The following is a 16,687-nucleotide window of genomic DNA, read 5'->3' as shown; positions in this document are numbered from 1 at the left end:
GATAAATGCAACAGTTTTCCCAGGCTATATGCATGTAGTTAGATGTGTCATTAGACAAATAAAACCAATAATAAAACCAAGGCCACTGAAATAACACAGTAGTGTTGGCATGATACTATCAGCAACAATAAATATATTCTGTTAAATTTTAATGTGTTAAGCAACTAGATAAAAATCTCAAACATTAACCAAGCTATCAACAACAAAAAGCAATGCTTGGACTAATGCATCATGCACTTTCCCCATTACCCATTTACTTGAAATTTGCACTGAAAATATAGAGTACTTGCATATTTGATTCAAGTTATGATTTTTTTTAGGGACGCGGGTGGCGCTGTGGTCTAAACCACTGAGCTTGCCGATCGGAAGGTCAGAGATTCAAATCCCCGTAACAGGATGAGCTCCCATTGCTGGGTCCCAGCTCCTGCCAACCTAGCAGTTCAAAAGCACCTCAAAGTACAAGTAGATAAATAGATACCGCTCTGGCGGGAAAGTAAACTGCGTTTCCGTACGCTGCTCTGGTTCGCCAGAAGTGTCTTAGTCATGCTGGCCACATGACCCAGAAGCTGTCTGCGGACAAACGCCGGCTCCCTCGGCCTATAGAGCGAGATGAACGTGCAACCCCAGAGTCGTCTGCGACTGGACCTAACAGTCAGGGGTATGGTACCTTTACTTTTTATTATTCTTTATAAAAACCAACGTATTCATTAACAGCTTGCAGACAACTTTTGCCTCAAATATCAAACTAAACTTTCATTTTTGTATTTAAGTTACTGTATTTGAGAGAATTTGTATTTCTCAATTTTTGTGCTGGATTTTTCTTGATAGTCAAAATACAGGCACATCTCGTTTTATTGTGCTTCGCAGGTATTGTGTTTTGTTACAAATTGGAGGAATCGCTGCTGCTGGGTTGGAGACAAGGTTGCAAGAGCTTGTCCCTGCTGCACAGTTGCTCCTGCTGCTCGTTACAGGGACATGAATACAGCTGCAGGCAGCTCAGCTGCTCCCAGAGGAAGAAAGCCTCCCCCCCACCTGTTTTCTAGTCATGGGAGTGAAGCTGGAAAGGGTGGAGCACACTTTGGGGCTCCCCAGATGCATCTTGGATGGTGCACCTGAGCAATGAGAAATGGTGCTAAGGCCAGAGAACAGCTACCATATTGGCCCGAATATAAGCCACACCCGCAAATAAGCTGCACCTTTAAAATTTGGGGGGGGGGGAGACAATACCAGAAGATGCTCCCTTAAACTTCCGCAGGCACTCACACCTGTAAATGGCAAATGTAGAAGAAAATCCTACGGGTACTAGAGAGGACCCACAATATGTCCCTCAGGTAGGACAGGTGCCACTTCACCACGCTCCTGGTGCCGCTTGCCGAGCTCCTGGCTGCATGCTGGGCAGGGGGGGCTGTGCTGCATTGCTGGTGGTTTTCCCCCTTCCCGACCTGGGGAGAGAGGACTAGGGACTGCGTGTGGGGCAGGTGTCGCTTCCCCGCGTTCCTGGGGCAGTTTACCTGCAACCCCGGCTGCATTCTGGCCAGGGGGGCGCTTCGTTGCCAGCGGCCTTCCCCCTTCCTGGCCTTGGGGGAGAGGACGGAGGACTATGCGCGGGACAAGTACCGCTTTCCCATGCTCCTAGTGTGTTTGTCTTGAGCTCCTGGCTGCATACTGGGCGGGGGGGGAGCCTTCCCCCTTCCTCCCTTTCCAGACCGTAACAGAGAAGGGCTGGAAGCTGTGGGCGGGGGCCGCTTCCCCACATTCCTGGCAGCATTTCGGGCTGAGGGGAAACCATGCCACGGTGCCAGCGGTCTTCCCCCTTGCCCATGTTCTTTCCTACCCTTGGGGGAGGCTTGGGGAGCTGGGGACAGGACAGGAGCGATATTGTAAAAGCCAATTTTTGTCAGGTCACGAATTTGAGCCACACTAACTTTTCAAGGTTGGAATTTGGAAAAAGTGTGGTTTATATTCCTACCAATGCAGAATCTACAATGCCAAAGATGCCCTAAGTAAAACAGCCACTACTTGAGGCTCTTTCAGGGGAAAATGAAGACGGAGACTCCGAGTCCATGCTCCCCAAGTTCAAAGAGACGACAACAACGGAGGAAAGGCAAGCTAGGCCTCAATACCCAAACCGTTCATGACCGGTTACCAAACCTACTGCTTACAGAGAATCTTACCGGAGAGGTCTGGCAATGCTAATATTAGGGAAATACGTTCAATGAGTATTGTGTGGAGTCCAGGTGGTGATGGGTGGGCATCAAAGTTCTCACTGGGCTGGGGTACTTTTTCCCAAAGGAAATCTTTCTCTGCACAGAAGCCACTGAACAGCCAACAGAATAAGCCTCTGTGGTTCGGAGGATTGGGGTGTACAAAGAGCATTTAACAAAAGGTAACTGTTAGTGATGTAAAAAAAGTAGTGATGTGTGGAAGTGAGAGCTGGACCATAAAGAAGGCTGATCGCCGAAGAATTGATGCTTTTGCATTATGGTGCTGGAGGAGACTCTTGAGAGTCCCATGGACTGCAAGAAGATCAAACCTGTAAGAGAGAGGGCTTGCAGAGAGCAGCCCACTCTGCTTACTTCCATCAGATGGGAGAGCAGCAGCAAGTCTGGGAGTTCAAATCAGGAACAGGAAGGGTTAAGACGGGTCCAGGGCTCTGCAGAGTCCTGGTGGCTCAGCTCCAGGTTGGTAGCAGGGAAGCAGGGGAGGAGCTAGCTTCAGCAGGGGCTGGAAAGGAGGGAGGAGAGGGAACGGCACCTCAGGAGCCTGGTTTGGGACCACGGAGGACCCATAGAGCAAGGAGGAGGGGCGTTTGGAGTCTTAAAAGGGGGGTCAGAGCCCACGAGACGCCATTGTGGGCTTCTGCCCCATGCAGAGCAGACATGATTTGAGACATCTCACCACTGTATATAGCATGCACAATAAAACTATGAAAATCCAGAGGATGTGTGGAGTGCTTACTCGGGAGTAGCCAACACCCCATCTGTGACAGCAAGCCCACAATCTCTTGATGGCTACCCCGAGGGAAGAGGGCTGCAAATGTAGCAGCCGGCATGAAGTTGGCAGCATCTAAAGCAGAAGAGAGAGATGCCGAGGGAGGATTGGCATGAGTTGCCAGCACCCTGCAACTATGGAACGGCTCAAGCACCAGGTAGGCACCCGGGCACAGGGGAAGCCAAGCTTAGTGAACCGAGCAGCTCGGAACACAGCCAAGCCAGAGGAGCGGAGGCTGGACAAGCAGAGAGGACACTCTGGACGGGCCAGCACTTTGTAGGGCGACCCTCAGCACAAGCTGGCTCTAAGACTGAGAGGCATGGTGGCGTGGAAGTGCAGGAGGCTGAGAGGCGAGTCCGGGCAGAGGGGACAGACGGAGGGGAAAGGCAGCGGCCACAAGTTCCCATACAGTCCCGGGGAGGCAGCTGCAGCACAGCACAGCCCCCTCCAGCCAGATGTGATGCAGAGGGACAAAGCCCGCGCGCGGGTACTTTCAAACGCTGGCGCGGGAAAACAGAGGGAAGAGAAAGGCGGGAGATGCCTTTACAATGCACCCAGCCACTGGGTGGAACACTGCCCCCAGAGGAAGGAATGGCGAGAGCAGGCAGGCACAGACACAAGCCTGGATGCCAGATCAGGAGGGGAGGGGCCAGGCAGAGCACCAACAACTGAGCCCTCCTGTAACACCCCACAGCACGACAAAGAGATGGAAGTGAGTCTGCAGCTGCCAAGAGGCCAGACCCAGGAGACAGTCGGGCTTCTCCGCAGGGGCAGCAGCAACGATTTCCTATCGGTGCACTTGGCTAAGCAGGATCAGATTCCCATTTTCCCAAGGGAGCTGCCCATGAGCGTCTTGACCGTAGGCGGCCGGGAATTGCAGGAGGGTGAGGTCACGCAACAGACCCCCTCTCGGAAGATGACAGTGAACAAGTACGCAGAAGTGCTAGCTTTGGACTTAATGGACAATGACCCTGTGGGCAGCCAGCGCCGGGGAGATCTCACCTTTGGAGATGCAGACGGCAAGGAGCACTGCAGGAAAGAAGGAGAATCCTCAGGATCGCACCACATCAGCTCCCCAGGCGGATGGAACGACGCCGAGGCGGGGATGCAGGAAGAGAAACTGAGCCAACTCACCAAAGAGGACACTTTTACCCAGAACATACGGAGGGACTTGAGGGAGGGAGAAGGGGCAGGGGAAGGGCTTGCAGAGAAAGAGGGGTTACTCTTTAGCAATGATGCCCGGTATATGCCCCAGGACTCCCTCAGAGGGAAGATTCTCAGGCAATATCATGACAACCCCACGGAGGGGCATGCAGTACATGTCTTCACGAGGCTCACACCCAGTAAGGCCAGTCTTGGGCGAAACCCCAGAGCCTTCCCAGAGCAGGGGGAGGGGGAGATTGGGGGACCACCTATTGAGGCATGGGGTGAGAGGAGGGAGACAGTACACCAACAACTGGATGGAGACGTGGCAAGGAGCAATGAGGCTTACAAGGAGGGGGCAGACCATCACGGGGGACTGGAGAAGGTCTTCCACGGAGGGGACAGGGTCTGGCTGTGGTCAGAAGGCCTTCCCATGGGGGGAAGGGGGAAGAAGCTGGCACCCAGAAGGCTGGGGCCCTTCAAGGTTCTGACACAGATCAACCCTGTCACCTTCAGGGGGGAAGTACCTACAGCGAGAAAGGTCCATCCCGTGGGTCACAGGTCTTTGCTCTCACACTTTAGGGAAAGCCCAAGGTTCAGAGGACGTGACACACATCCAACACAAGACGCTGACAGGAGGGAGGGGGAGGAAATCACACAAAAGACACTAGACAGAAGGGTGGAGGGAGAAGGCAGCCAAGAGGTTCCAGAAAGAAAGGAAGAGGAGGAGGTCTACAGTGCCACAGCGAGCCCGGGCTCCCGGTGGGGGGAGGGGGGGTTAAAATGTCTGATGGCCAGGCAGGGCACTCCTGCTTCCCAAAACGCGGAGGCAACCACGCACACCATGCAAGGGGAGGACCGCACACTGGAACTGCACGCTCCTTTCTCCCACAGACCCAAACCACCACACGTCAGTAGCACAGGGAACACAGAGGGGGAGGGCGATCCCAGGTGGGGAGCAGGGGAGACGCAGACCCAAGGAGCCCTCCGGGAATCGGAAGCAATTTTCCAGAGGGAGGAGGAGGATGACAACGGAAGGAACTACACGGACCAGCCACCCAGCACCGACTGGGAACAGGATTTTACACACACTACAGAGGAGGAAGACCTGTCAGGCTTCCAGCCCTCTTTACAGACATCAGACCAGGCAAACCAGGCCTCAGAAAGGGGGGGGGAGCCTGGAGGGGGGGTGGATGTAAGAGAGAGGGCTTGCAGAGAGCAGCCCACTCTGCTTACTTCCATCAGATGGGAGAGCAGCAGCAAGTCTGGGAGTTCAAATCAGGAACAGGAAGGGTTAAGACGGGTCCAGGGCTCTGCAGAGTCCTGGTGGCTCAGCTCCAGGTTGGTAGCAGGGAAGCAGGGGAGGAGCTAGCTTCAGCAGGGGCTGGAAAGGAGGGAGGAGAGGGAACGGCACCTCAGGAGCCTGGTTTGGGACCACGGAGGACCCATAGAGCAAGGAGGAGGGGCGTTTGGAGTCTTAAAAGGGGGGTCAGAGCCCACGAGACGCCATTGTGGGCTTCTGCCCCATGCAGAGCAGACATGATTTGAGACATCTCACCACTGTATATAGCATGCACAATAAAACTATGAAAATCCAGAGGATGTGTGGAGTGCTTACTCGGGAGTAGCCAACACCCCATCTGTGACAAAACCTATCCATTCTTAAGGAAATCAGCCCTGAGTGCTCCCTGGAAGGACAGATCGTGAAGCTGAGGCTCCAATACTTTGGCCACCTCATGAGAAGAGAAGAATCCTTGGAAAAGACCCTGATGTTGGGAAAGATTGAGGGCACTAGGAGAAGGGGACGTCAGAGGACAAGATGGTTGGACAGTGTTCTCGAAGCTACGAACATGAGTTTGACCAAACTGCGGGAGGCAGTGCAAGACAGGAGTGCCTGGCGTGCTATGGTCCATGGGGTCACGAAGAGTCGGACATGACTAAACGACTAAACAACAACAACAACAACAAACTGTTTAGTACAGTAAGCACATAACCACATGGTCACCTGTACTGTCCATCCACATACCGTGTTTCTCATATTTTAAGGCATCCCCAAAAAATAAGCCATGACAGGATTTCTAAGGGTTGGTGAAAAATAAGACATACCCCGAAAATAAGCCATGTCGTGTAGCCCCGACCGAGCGAGAGGCGAAGGCGCGGGACCCAGCAGGAGCTCCCTGCCTGCTTCCCCGAGCCGTCGCGCATCGGGGGACAGAGCCGAAGATCGGCGGGCGCTCCTTGCTGGGCTTGACAAGCCCGGCAAACAGCGCCCGCCGATCTTCGGACCTGTCCTGTGTGACAGGCGGGGGGGGGGGGAAGCGGAGATCGTTCTCCGCTCTCCCCCCACCCCCGCCTGTCACCAAAGATCGGCGGGCGCTCCTTGCTGGGCTTGACAAGCCCGGCAAACAGCGCCCGCCGATCTTCGGACCTGTCCTGTGTGACAGGCAGGGGTGGGGGGAAGCGGAGATCGTTCTCCGCTCTCCCCCCACCCCCGCCTGTCACCAAAGATCGGCGGGCGCTCCTTGCTGGGCTTGACAAGCCCGGCAAACAGCGCCCGCCGATCTTCGGACCTGTCCTGTGTGACAGGCAGGGGTGGGGGGAAGCGGAGATCGTGCTCCGCTCTCCCCCCACCCCCGCCTGTCACCAAAGATCGGCGGGCGCTCCTTGCTGGGCTTGACAAGCCCGGCAAACAGCGCCCGCCGATCTTCGGACCTGTCCTGTGTGACAGGCGGGGGTGGGGGGGGAAGCGGAGATCGTTCTCCGCTCTCCCCCCACCCCCGCCTGTCACCAAAGATCGGCGGGCGCTGTTTGCTGGGCTTGACAAGCCCGGCAAACAGCGCCCGCCGACCTGTGCTGTGTGACAGGCGGGGGTGGGGGAGAAGCGGAGATCGTTCTCCGCTCTCCCCCCATCCCCGCCTGTCACCGAAGATCGGCGGGCGCTCCTAGCTGGGCTTGACAAGCCCGGCAAACAGCGCCCGCCGACCTGTGCTGTGTGACAGGCGGGGGTGGGGGGGAAGCGGAGATCGTTCTCCGCTCTCCCCCCACCCCCGCCTGTCACCGAAGATCGGCGGGCGCTGTTTGCTGGGCCTGACAAGCCCGGCAAACAGCGCCCGCCGATCTTCGGACCTGTCCTGTGTGACAGGCGGGGGTGGGGGGGGAGCGGAGATCGTTCTCCGCTCTCCCCCCACCCCCGCCTGTCACCAAAGATCGGCGGGCGCTCCTTGCTGGGCTTGACAAGCCCGGCAAACAGCGCCCGCCGATCTTCGGACCTGTCCTGTGTGACAGGCGGGGGTGGGGGGGAAGCGGAGATCGTGCTCCGCTCTCCCCCTACCCCCGCCTGTCACCAAAGATCGACGGGCGCTGTTTGCTGGGCTTGACAAGCCCGGCAAACAGCGCCCGCCGATCTTCGGACCTGTCCTGTGTGACAGGCGGGGGTGGGGGGGAAGCGGAGATCGTGCTCCGCTCTCCCCCCACCCCCGCCTGTCACCAAAGATCGGCGGGCGCTGTTTGCTGGGCTTGACAAGCCCGGCAAACAGCGCCCGCCGATCTTCGGACCTGTCCTGTGTGACAGGCGGGGGTGGGGGAGAAGCGGAGATCGTTCTCCGCTCTCCCCCCATCCCCGCCTGTCACCGAAGATCGGCGGGCGCTCCTAGCTGGGCTTGACAAGCCCGGCAAACAGCGCCCGCGTGCACTTTATTAAAAAATAAGACATCCCTCAAAAATAAGCCATGTCGTGTTTTTTTGAAGAAAAAATTAATATAAGACATGACTTATAATATGAGAAACACGGTAGTAGAATTTTTTTTACCATTCCCTTGCTCCCCTGGATTTCTGATTGTGTAAAGTTCTCCTCAGCAGTGGGTAGATAATAAAACAGTGTTACAAATAATCAACTACAGTACCAATGTGGAACTAGTCAATTGTCTGGTAAGCTGTGATAAGGAGTTATCACTGTCATGAAAGTAGGAAGGGAAATATTTATAAATTGGAAGTGAACAAATTGTCTATCCGCCTTCCTCACTTCTGACTCCATCTGGAGGGCTATTTCTGCTTTAGTGGAACAGTTATAGTAAATGTTCACTCTTCAGGTCTAAGATATTGTCACTGCCAATGTTATAACTTTTCAGCTTAGGAAAATAGTTTACTTTTCAGGAGGAGTGGAAAATTGAACAAGATAGTGTTTTTATAGTATTTGAGAAACTAGAAAGCAGTAGCTCTGAAAGAAATATCTTCCACACAACTAACATTGTAAGTGGATGTAACATTCAAAATGCATTGAGCTTCTAGTCCTCAATCACACCTGTTCTTCTACATCAAAACACTGCATGTTGAAAAATTAGTTTGCTTACTGGATCAACAGCAAAGTTTAGCCAATACAACAAAGTAATTTCATGATCAAATCTTTTATCGAGTTTCTCAATGCAAATGGTTAACAAATATTACAAAACCGTTTGGAGGGCTACTTCAGAAGAGGACAAAAGGTTTAGGAGAAAACAGTACCCAAATAAAGCACTGTCAGCAAACAGAAACATTGGTAGTACGTATCAGAGTGAAGGCCAAAGACCTGCTTAAAAGTTATCTATTGGTAGTAAACATGTCGAAACAACAACAACAACAACAACAACAATTTATTTATACCCCGCCCATCTGGCTGGGTTTCCCCAGCCACTCTGGGCGGCTTCCAACAGAAAAATAAAACACAGTGATCTATTAAACATTAAAAGCCTCCCTAAACAGGGCTGCCTTCAGATTTCTTCTAAAAGTCTGGTACAGTGGTACCTCTACTTACAAATTTAATGCGTTCCGAACGCAAATTCGTAAGTCGAATCCCATAGGAATGCATTGGGAGAAAAAAATCGTAAGTCGAAGCAACCCTATCTAAAAATTCGTAAGTAGAAAAAAAATCCTATCTAAACCGCATCCAAGATGGCGGACGGAGCTCCGTTCGTAAGTAGAAACATTCGTAAGCAGAGTTATTCGTAAGTAGAGGTACCACTGTAGTTGTTTTGCTCTTTGACATCTGATGGGAGGGCGTTCCACAGGGCGGGCACCACTACCGAGAAGGCCCTCTGTCTAGTTCCCTGCAACTTGGCTTCTTGCAATGAGGGAACCGCCAGAAGGCCCTCGGTGCTGGACCTCAGTGTCCGGGCAGAATGATGGAGGTGGAGACGCTCCTTCAGGTATACTGGACCGAGGCCATTTAGGGCTTTAAAGGTCAGCACCAACACTTTGAATTGTGCTCGGAAACGTACTGGGAGCCAATGTAGATCTTTCAAGACTGGTGTTATGTGGTCTCGGCGGCCGCTCCCAGTCACCAGTCTAGCTGCCGCATTCTGTATTAGCTGTAGTTTGAGTCACCTTCAAAGGTAGCCCCACGTAGAGCACATTGCAGTAGTCCAAGCGAGAGATAACTAGAGCATGCACCACTCTGGCGAGACAGTCTGCAGGCAGGTAGGGTCTCAGCCTGTGTACCAGATGGAGCTGATAGACAGCTGCCCTGGACACAGAATCGACCTGCGCCTCCAAAATGACTCCCAGGCTGCGCACCTGGTCCTTCAGGGGCACAGTTCCCCCATTCAGAACCAGGGAATCCTCCACACCTGCCCGCCTCCTGTCCCCCACAAACAGTACTTTGTCTTGTCAGGATTCAACCTCAATCTGTTAGCCGCCATCCATCCTCCATCCTCCAAGTTCAATTAAAAATGATTCTAAGTCAGAAATTTGGAGATGTTGCTTACCTACAAGCAGCATTAGGGTTAGCATTTCTTGAGAGAAGCAGTTCTACACACTTTAAAATCTGCTCTTCTGAAGTATGTGCAGTACATGCAGCCATCAATACTGTATATTGATCTAAATGAAAATTATACAAATAATCAATGATTCCTATAATAAAACACAATAACCAGACACGGTAAAAAAATGTGCAAAGACCAATTGCTTGTTACAAGCACTATACACAAAAAGCACCAACTGCTATCTGAAGAAGTGTGCATGCACACGAAAGCTCATACCAAAATATAAACTTAGTTGGTCTTTAAGGTGCTACTGAAGGAATTTTTTTATTTTGCTTCGACTCAGACCAACACGGCTACCTACCTGCATTTAATTGGAAATGGAGAGTTCATAACATTAAATTTGTTTAAATTTCAAGGGAAATTTCCTATTGGTCTCAATTTGAAATTTAAAGTGTAAACTGTAAATGCATATTTAAACTCAAATACAGGTTGCTAGATTTAATACTTATTTAAAACTATGTTCTTTTATTGTACCTGAACAACTATAAATGTTAAAATACTCCATACGGGTTTTTGTCCTTGTGTTTACAACCAGCTTTGGATAAAATCAGATTTATAGCTTAGAGGGTACTCCATTATATGGCACTTGTTAGATATGCAGGTAGCATCGGTGGTGAGAGATTTTGGCTCTTTCCAGTTTGGGCTGGTTTTTCAACACCCCTTCCTAATGAAATGAAATGCTGCCATGTTCATTCATGCCTTAGTGACCTCAAGCTAGTGAAGACATGGCTGTTTAAAATGACCTTCAGCTGAATACTTCCTGTTATTTTAAGCTTAGATTCTAATGGCTGTTTGAGAATTATTGTGATCCTGGTTTTTATACCAATATTTGGATTTAAAATTTAGCTGCCAATTGCTAATAATTAAATTGTTATTTCCAAAGACAACACTGTCCCTTTGGCTCTCTGCATTCCACCAGGTTTCCATTGTGCCTACTGTGTATCTATGCTCTCCTTTACAACTAAGCACTCAGACTTTCCCATCTCAGTTCAGAGGCTTCTAGTATTAGCATATAAAACCTATACACTCTGTCTTTTTCCAAATATTTCTGATATGTGTGTTTTTAACTTACAGCACTCCAGACTCCTTGAACTGCTGTCATTTTCAATGCCTACTTCTGCCCCTTCCCCATTTGGGCAATCAAACTTTTTCACCCTCATCTTGTATTGGAACTACATTCCCTCCTTCCCTGAAATATAATACAATTTTTATTATTTGTACCCCGCTCATCTGACTGGGTTTCCAGTCTCATTCTTCATGACAGTGGAGGAAGTGTCAACTCTGAGACTGGGATATCACTATCATGTCTCTGAAGGCCTCATCCACCAACCTCTCTGCCTTTGGCCTCAAAACAACAAAAAATGAGGCGTTCATTTTACCGAGCACACACCCAGAGTTTCTGTCTGGGTGTGTAACATGTACATGTAACATTCCATACAATACACTGGATAGCCCCCACTCCTGCTGGCTTTCCACCTGCATACCTGAAGTCCTAAAACAAATGCATGTAAGAATAGCTGATTTACTAAGGCTTACCCTTATCAAAGCTTGCATTTGAACCTCTGTCCAGAAGGATATGCATGAGTTCCACATTTGAGACACTTGCAGCATACATCAGAGGAGTCCATCCAAACTTAAAAGTAGAATCCACACTTACACCTGAAATGATTTTATATATGCAAGAGTACACACATTTAATAAAAGAGAGACTTATACTCTCTTCAGAGACTTTAGATACAAATTCCAGAGCTCAGCAAAAGTTATCTAGACCAAGTGGCTTAGCCATTCAGTATGCAGTCTCAGGGACACGGGTGGCACTGTGGGTTAAACCACTGAGCCTAGGGCTTGCCGATCAGAAGGTCGGCGGTTCGAATCCCTGTGACGGGGTGAGCTCCCGTTGCTCGGTCCCAGCTCCTGCCAACCTAGCAGTTCGAAAGCACGTCAAAGTGCAAGTAGATAAATAGGTACCGCTACAGCGGGAAGGTAAACAGCATTTCCGTGCGCTGCTCTGGTTCGCCAGAAGCGGCTTTGTCATGCTGGCACATGACCTGGAAGCTGTACGCCGGTTCCCTCGGCCAATAATGCAAGATGAGACTGTAGTAAAGATTTATAGAATTCCCAAAAATGTTTTTACTGCTACTCATATATTTAAATACATTTTTCAAAATGTAGTCAGTTTCTTTCTTTCTCTCCTGTCTTGAATAGGCTGCAGTCAATGCCTGCTTATCTGGGACTTATTTCTGAATAAAATAAAAAAGATCCTTCCAGTAGCACCTTAGAGACCAACTAAGTTTGTCATAGGTATGAGCTTTTGTGTGCATGCACACTTTTTCAGATACCTTCAGGTAAGTGTGCATGCACACGAAAGCTCATACCTATGACAAACTTAGTTGGTCTCTAAGGTGCTACTGGAAGGATTTTTTAATTTTCTTTTGACTGCGTCAGACCAACACGGCTAACTACCTGTAATTATTTCTGAATAGATATGTATAGGACTGGGCTCTAAAAGTATCAAGTATTGATTTTACCAAGTTACTCCGTTTTTGAAGAAAAAGCCCTACAGAAATTTTAAAAATACTGGGGTATGATTGCTGTTGATATGGGAATGTGCGTTTTATTTGTGAATCAAGATTACATTGTAGAAATTAACACACCAGCAAATGCTGAGAAGTCTTCGTAATTCTGTATTGCTAAATACTGAATCCAGTAATTCTGGGGTATTGCAACATAAGTTAGGAACGATGTATTGACCTGTTATCATACTTCTTCCCAAGTGTCAAAAATGTTGAAATATTCTAAGATAAGCCTTTTTTCATGGAACTTTATCTTAATCTCCTAAGGTATTACCTTTTCAACTTGAGAGCTTTCTCTCCATAAAAATAGCAGCTTTCCTGTAAGTAACGACTTCTCAGCCAATAAATACTCTTAGCCCAAATAAGAGAAGATAAAGTGATTACGTAACTTTCTCCTCTTCTATGCTGACTTCAAGCTTTAGTTGTGGACCATTTTCGTCACAGCATCAAAGCCTAGCGGTACCTTTGTCGTGCTTTCGAACTGCTAGGTTGGCAGGAGCTGGGACTGAGCAATGGGAGATCACCCCGTTGTGGGGATTCGAACCGCTGACCTTCTGATCGGCAAGCCCTAGGCTCTGTGGTTTAACCCACAGCGCCACCCACGTCTCCTAGATCAATTAAGTATGTGTGTCTATTTCACCACACATAATGGAAATCCACTGCCACCTGTAGCTTACTAATTTGCATGCCTATGGCACATAGACAAAGCACTCAGCACTTGAAACACATTCAGTAATGTCAAATGACTTTTTAAAAAAGTATTTCCTGAAGGTAGGTTATTTTAACCTGAAAGCTCAAGATTAATTTTTGTGGCCAGGAGTGGGGAACTGAATCTGCCAACGGGCCAGATCATTCAATTCCACACACGTGGGCCAGAACTGATGAGTGGAATTGCCCAAACTGCCAATCACCAGACATCACAGTGATGCCAGGTGGCCCTTTTCTGCGTGCACAATTTGAAACCAAATGTGCAGAAGACGTGCCAACTGTCAGCTGATAGCCAGGCCTTGTGGAATGCGTTGCAAATGATTGCCAGGTGCCTGCAAACCACCTTTAATCAAGTCTTTACCTGCTCCACACCTGACATCATATATAATGGACAGGTGGGCATAGCTTGACCAAAATGGCCTCATCCTCATAGCTCAAATAAAGAGGCCTGGTGAGCTTAAGGCTAGAGGTTCTCCACCCATTTTACAGCTTCCATTCCCACTATAATATCTGGACTTCAGATTTCAAAATCTCTGTTAATTTAAAAGCTAAGTCTATATTTTTCAAATAATTTGCTTTAAAAGTATTTTCTAAAGTGCTGTATTATGAACATAGCTAGAACCTTCAACATGTAAACAGCAAATGCAGCAACATTCAGCCATTGGTAAAGAAATTTGTTCTAGTTCCAATCCATAAAACATCATGTGAGCTTACATGTGCATCAAAAAGTTTCCACATTCCTGCTTTTGACAGCAGCCTGCCATGATGGCCAACAGGCTACCAATAAAAGTCAAGAGACTATGAGAAGCAGCAGAACTCAAAAGGAATTGCTCTTGATTAAAAGAAAGGCAAGCAACTCCAGTGCACATTTGCAAGACCTTGCATTTGCTCAAAGGAGCTCATAAGATTCCTCTACGTACCTATGTGAAGAATAAAGATTTACCTTATAGTAAAAGCAACTTCTCAGAAAACCTTTCAAAATCTAGTTTATATACACACATCAAATTAAAACAGACAATCTATTAATCTTACCTGAATTTAAAAGCTCTTCAACAGCAGGCAAGTTTCCAGCCAGCAATGCTTTCTTCAAAGCTTCATCTTTGTCATTTGACTGCAATATGTCATCCAGTTGCTAAACAGGAAAATTAGTACACTGGTTTAGTGATTAAATATTTAGTTATTTTACACTTATATTCAACCTTTTTTCAAAAGTTCTCCCTACAACAAGTTCAAGGCTGCACACAATATTTATTAAATTTCTATACTGCCCTTCATCTGAGGATAACAGGACGGTTTACAATATAATACATTCTCACTACGACTACCATTTTATTCTCACAGTCCACCTTGGAGGCTTATTATGAATGTAAAGTGCACCCACCCTGTTGAATTGTGTCACAGCATCCATTCCCACTTTTCTTGCCAACTGTACTATATTCTGTGACACTTGGTTTATGATTCCTCTATTCTTATAATTTGAAAATCCAATAAAAATGACTTTTTTCTTTCTTTTGTAAAGCACACCTGGCTCTACTCCAAATTTCAAAGAGCAACACGCTACGGTACATCTTGGAGGCCTATTAAATGGAATTACTTGACACATTTGAAGCAAATGCATGAGAAATATAAAGGGCGCTCTGTTGATTGTGTTGTGGCACCAATTTCCCCACTTTTCTCAACAGCTGTATTCTGTATCTCTTGCTTTATGATTCCTCTATTGTAGCCCTAGGGTTTTTTTGGGGGGGGGCAGCAAAAAGTTGTGGGAGGTCACATTTAAAAAGTTTTTGGGGAAGGTAGCAGTCATTTCCTTTAATATGGAAAACAAAAAACCAAACACTTTGGTTGGGGCGGGCAGGCTTTATTATTTTATTATTATTCATTGAATTTATACACCGCCCTATACCAGGAAGTCTCTGTTGAGGGGGCGGGGGCAGAACCTCAGTTTGTTAAGTGTTTCTATTGCTTTTTTAATACTTTTAGAGGATCTAAGGGGCAACGCCCATGTTCTAGCCTCTGTTTTTATATTTCGAAAATCCAATAAAACGACTATTTTTTAAAATGCAATACCCACCTGGCCCTATCTACTTCGAATTGCAACTGCTTGTGACCCCCCCCTCAAAAAAAAATGCAACACCGTGGCAAACTCTGGACACTCAAAATATCAAAATTTCACCCTCGGCCGTGAAACTCTCCACACACAACCTACCTCACAGGGCTGTTCTGCGAGTTAAAGGGGGGGGGGCAAAAGAAAAGGGTTCTGGCTCGAGCGCTTCAGGTCACAAAACACCTGAATATAATAAAATGACTGTAAGAGGGATGCAAGGGAACCGAACCCAAAGGGACTTTTGAGTAGGAAATTGTGCCTCCTGGAAGCGCCTTAGGCCCAAGCCTTCCTTACGTGCTTCTGAGGCGCCGCCTCGACGGACCCGACGACCCAGCCGTCGTCGTCGCTCTCGCTGCTCTCTTCTCCGGCTGGCACCGCGAGGGAGAGAGGGCCGCTAGCCATCCCTCCTCCGCCGTCTCCTCTCACTCGACGGCGACCGCGCCGTTAAAAATAATGCAGATTTCTGTTGTTCAAATCCCCACGCCACCCCCTAACGCGCAGGCGCAGAAGGAGCGGGACGCAGGGCGAGGCCACCAACCGCCTAGGAAAGCGGTAAAGTTGAAACTCCCAGGGAGCACGAGGGACGGGTGGCGCAGTCCATCTTCGAGGAGAGGTGTTTTGCCTCCTGTTGAAATGGTGAATTTATTCTAATATGTTAAAGTGCTAAACGCCCCTGGGCGTAAAAGTGGTACATCAGGGTGGTGTTGTTGTTGTTGTTTTTTGCGGGGGGTGGGGGAGTGGCCAGAACCTAGCGCCAGGTTTTTGTGGTAAAATTATTATTATTCATTTGGTTTTACCCCGCCTTTTCCCCTTATGGGACTCAAGGCGGTTTATAGATTAAAAAAAAACAAGAATCACAACACATAGAGGGGGGGGCATATAAACCATTAAAAACAATGAAACACGAACAGAATTAAAACTATGTACATAAGCCTATAAAAGAAGCAATGAGCTACTGTCCTGATGGGGTGCAAGCTGTGAAATGAAGAAGTGCACGTGTTGTCCTAGAATCTACTCCTAGTGAATTTATCCTTCATAGTAACTGGATTATTGCTGTTTTGTTTTTTTGTTTAACAGTAAAAGTAATTAATTGCCATTGGGGCTCAGTGGGATATAGCCCTTAACTGTGCTTACCTGTGAGTAAGCCTCATTGAATTACATGGGGCTTTCTTCCAAGCAGGCAAGGTTAGCATTGCAGCGTGTGTGGTAAGCTTGGGTAGAACTGTAAGGACTGAAAGTTTCTTACAGACTTTTCACATGAAAGAGGAAATGAACTTGAAATGTCGAGATTTGAAGATTGAAAAAAAACCTGGTTTATAGAACAGTTGGATTTTAAGGAATGAATAGCTGAAAGAGATGAAAAGCCCTTTTAC

General features: G+C 48.3%; 1 protein-coding gene across 1 annotated transcript in view; it reads right to left on the bottom strand.

Annotated features, from left to right (window-relative positions):
- ASZ1 (ankyrin repeat, SAM and basic leucine zipper domain containing 1) overlaps window positions 1-15,861 on the bottom strand; it is a 43,265-nt gene extending 27,404 nt beyond the window's left edge. Inside the window, exons 1-4 of the mRNA XM_035126665.3 lie at window positions 15,609-15,861; window positions 14,243-14,342; window positions 11,466-11,588; window positions 9,873-9,984 (exon numbers count right to left, since the gene is read on the bottom strand). Coding sequence (XP_034982556.1) covers window positions 9,873-9,984; window positions 11,466-11,588; window positions 14,243-14,342; window positions 15,609-15,716 — 443 coding nt within the window. The 5' untranslated portion in view covers window positions 15,717-15,861. The remainder of the gene's footprint in view (window positions 1-9,872; window positions 9,985-11,465; window positions 11,589-14,242; window positions 14,343-15,608) is intronic.
- Between the last annotated feature and the right edge of the window lie 826 nt (window positions 15,862-16,687).

Source organism: Zootoca vivipara, chromosome 9, assembly GCF_965207765.1.
Source record: "Zootoca vivipara chromosome 9, rZooViv2.hap1.1, whole genome shotgun sequence".
Classification (NCBI taxonomy): Eukaryota; Metazoa; Chordata; class Lepidosauria; order Squamata; family Lacertidae; genus Zootoca; species Zootoca vivipara.
Note: the sequence above shows the minus strand (reverse complement) of the source record. Positions and strands in the feature narration are given on the sequence as shown.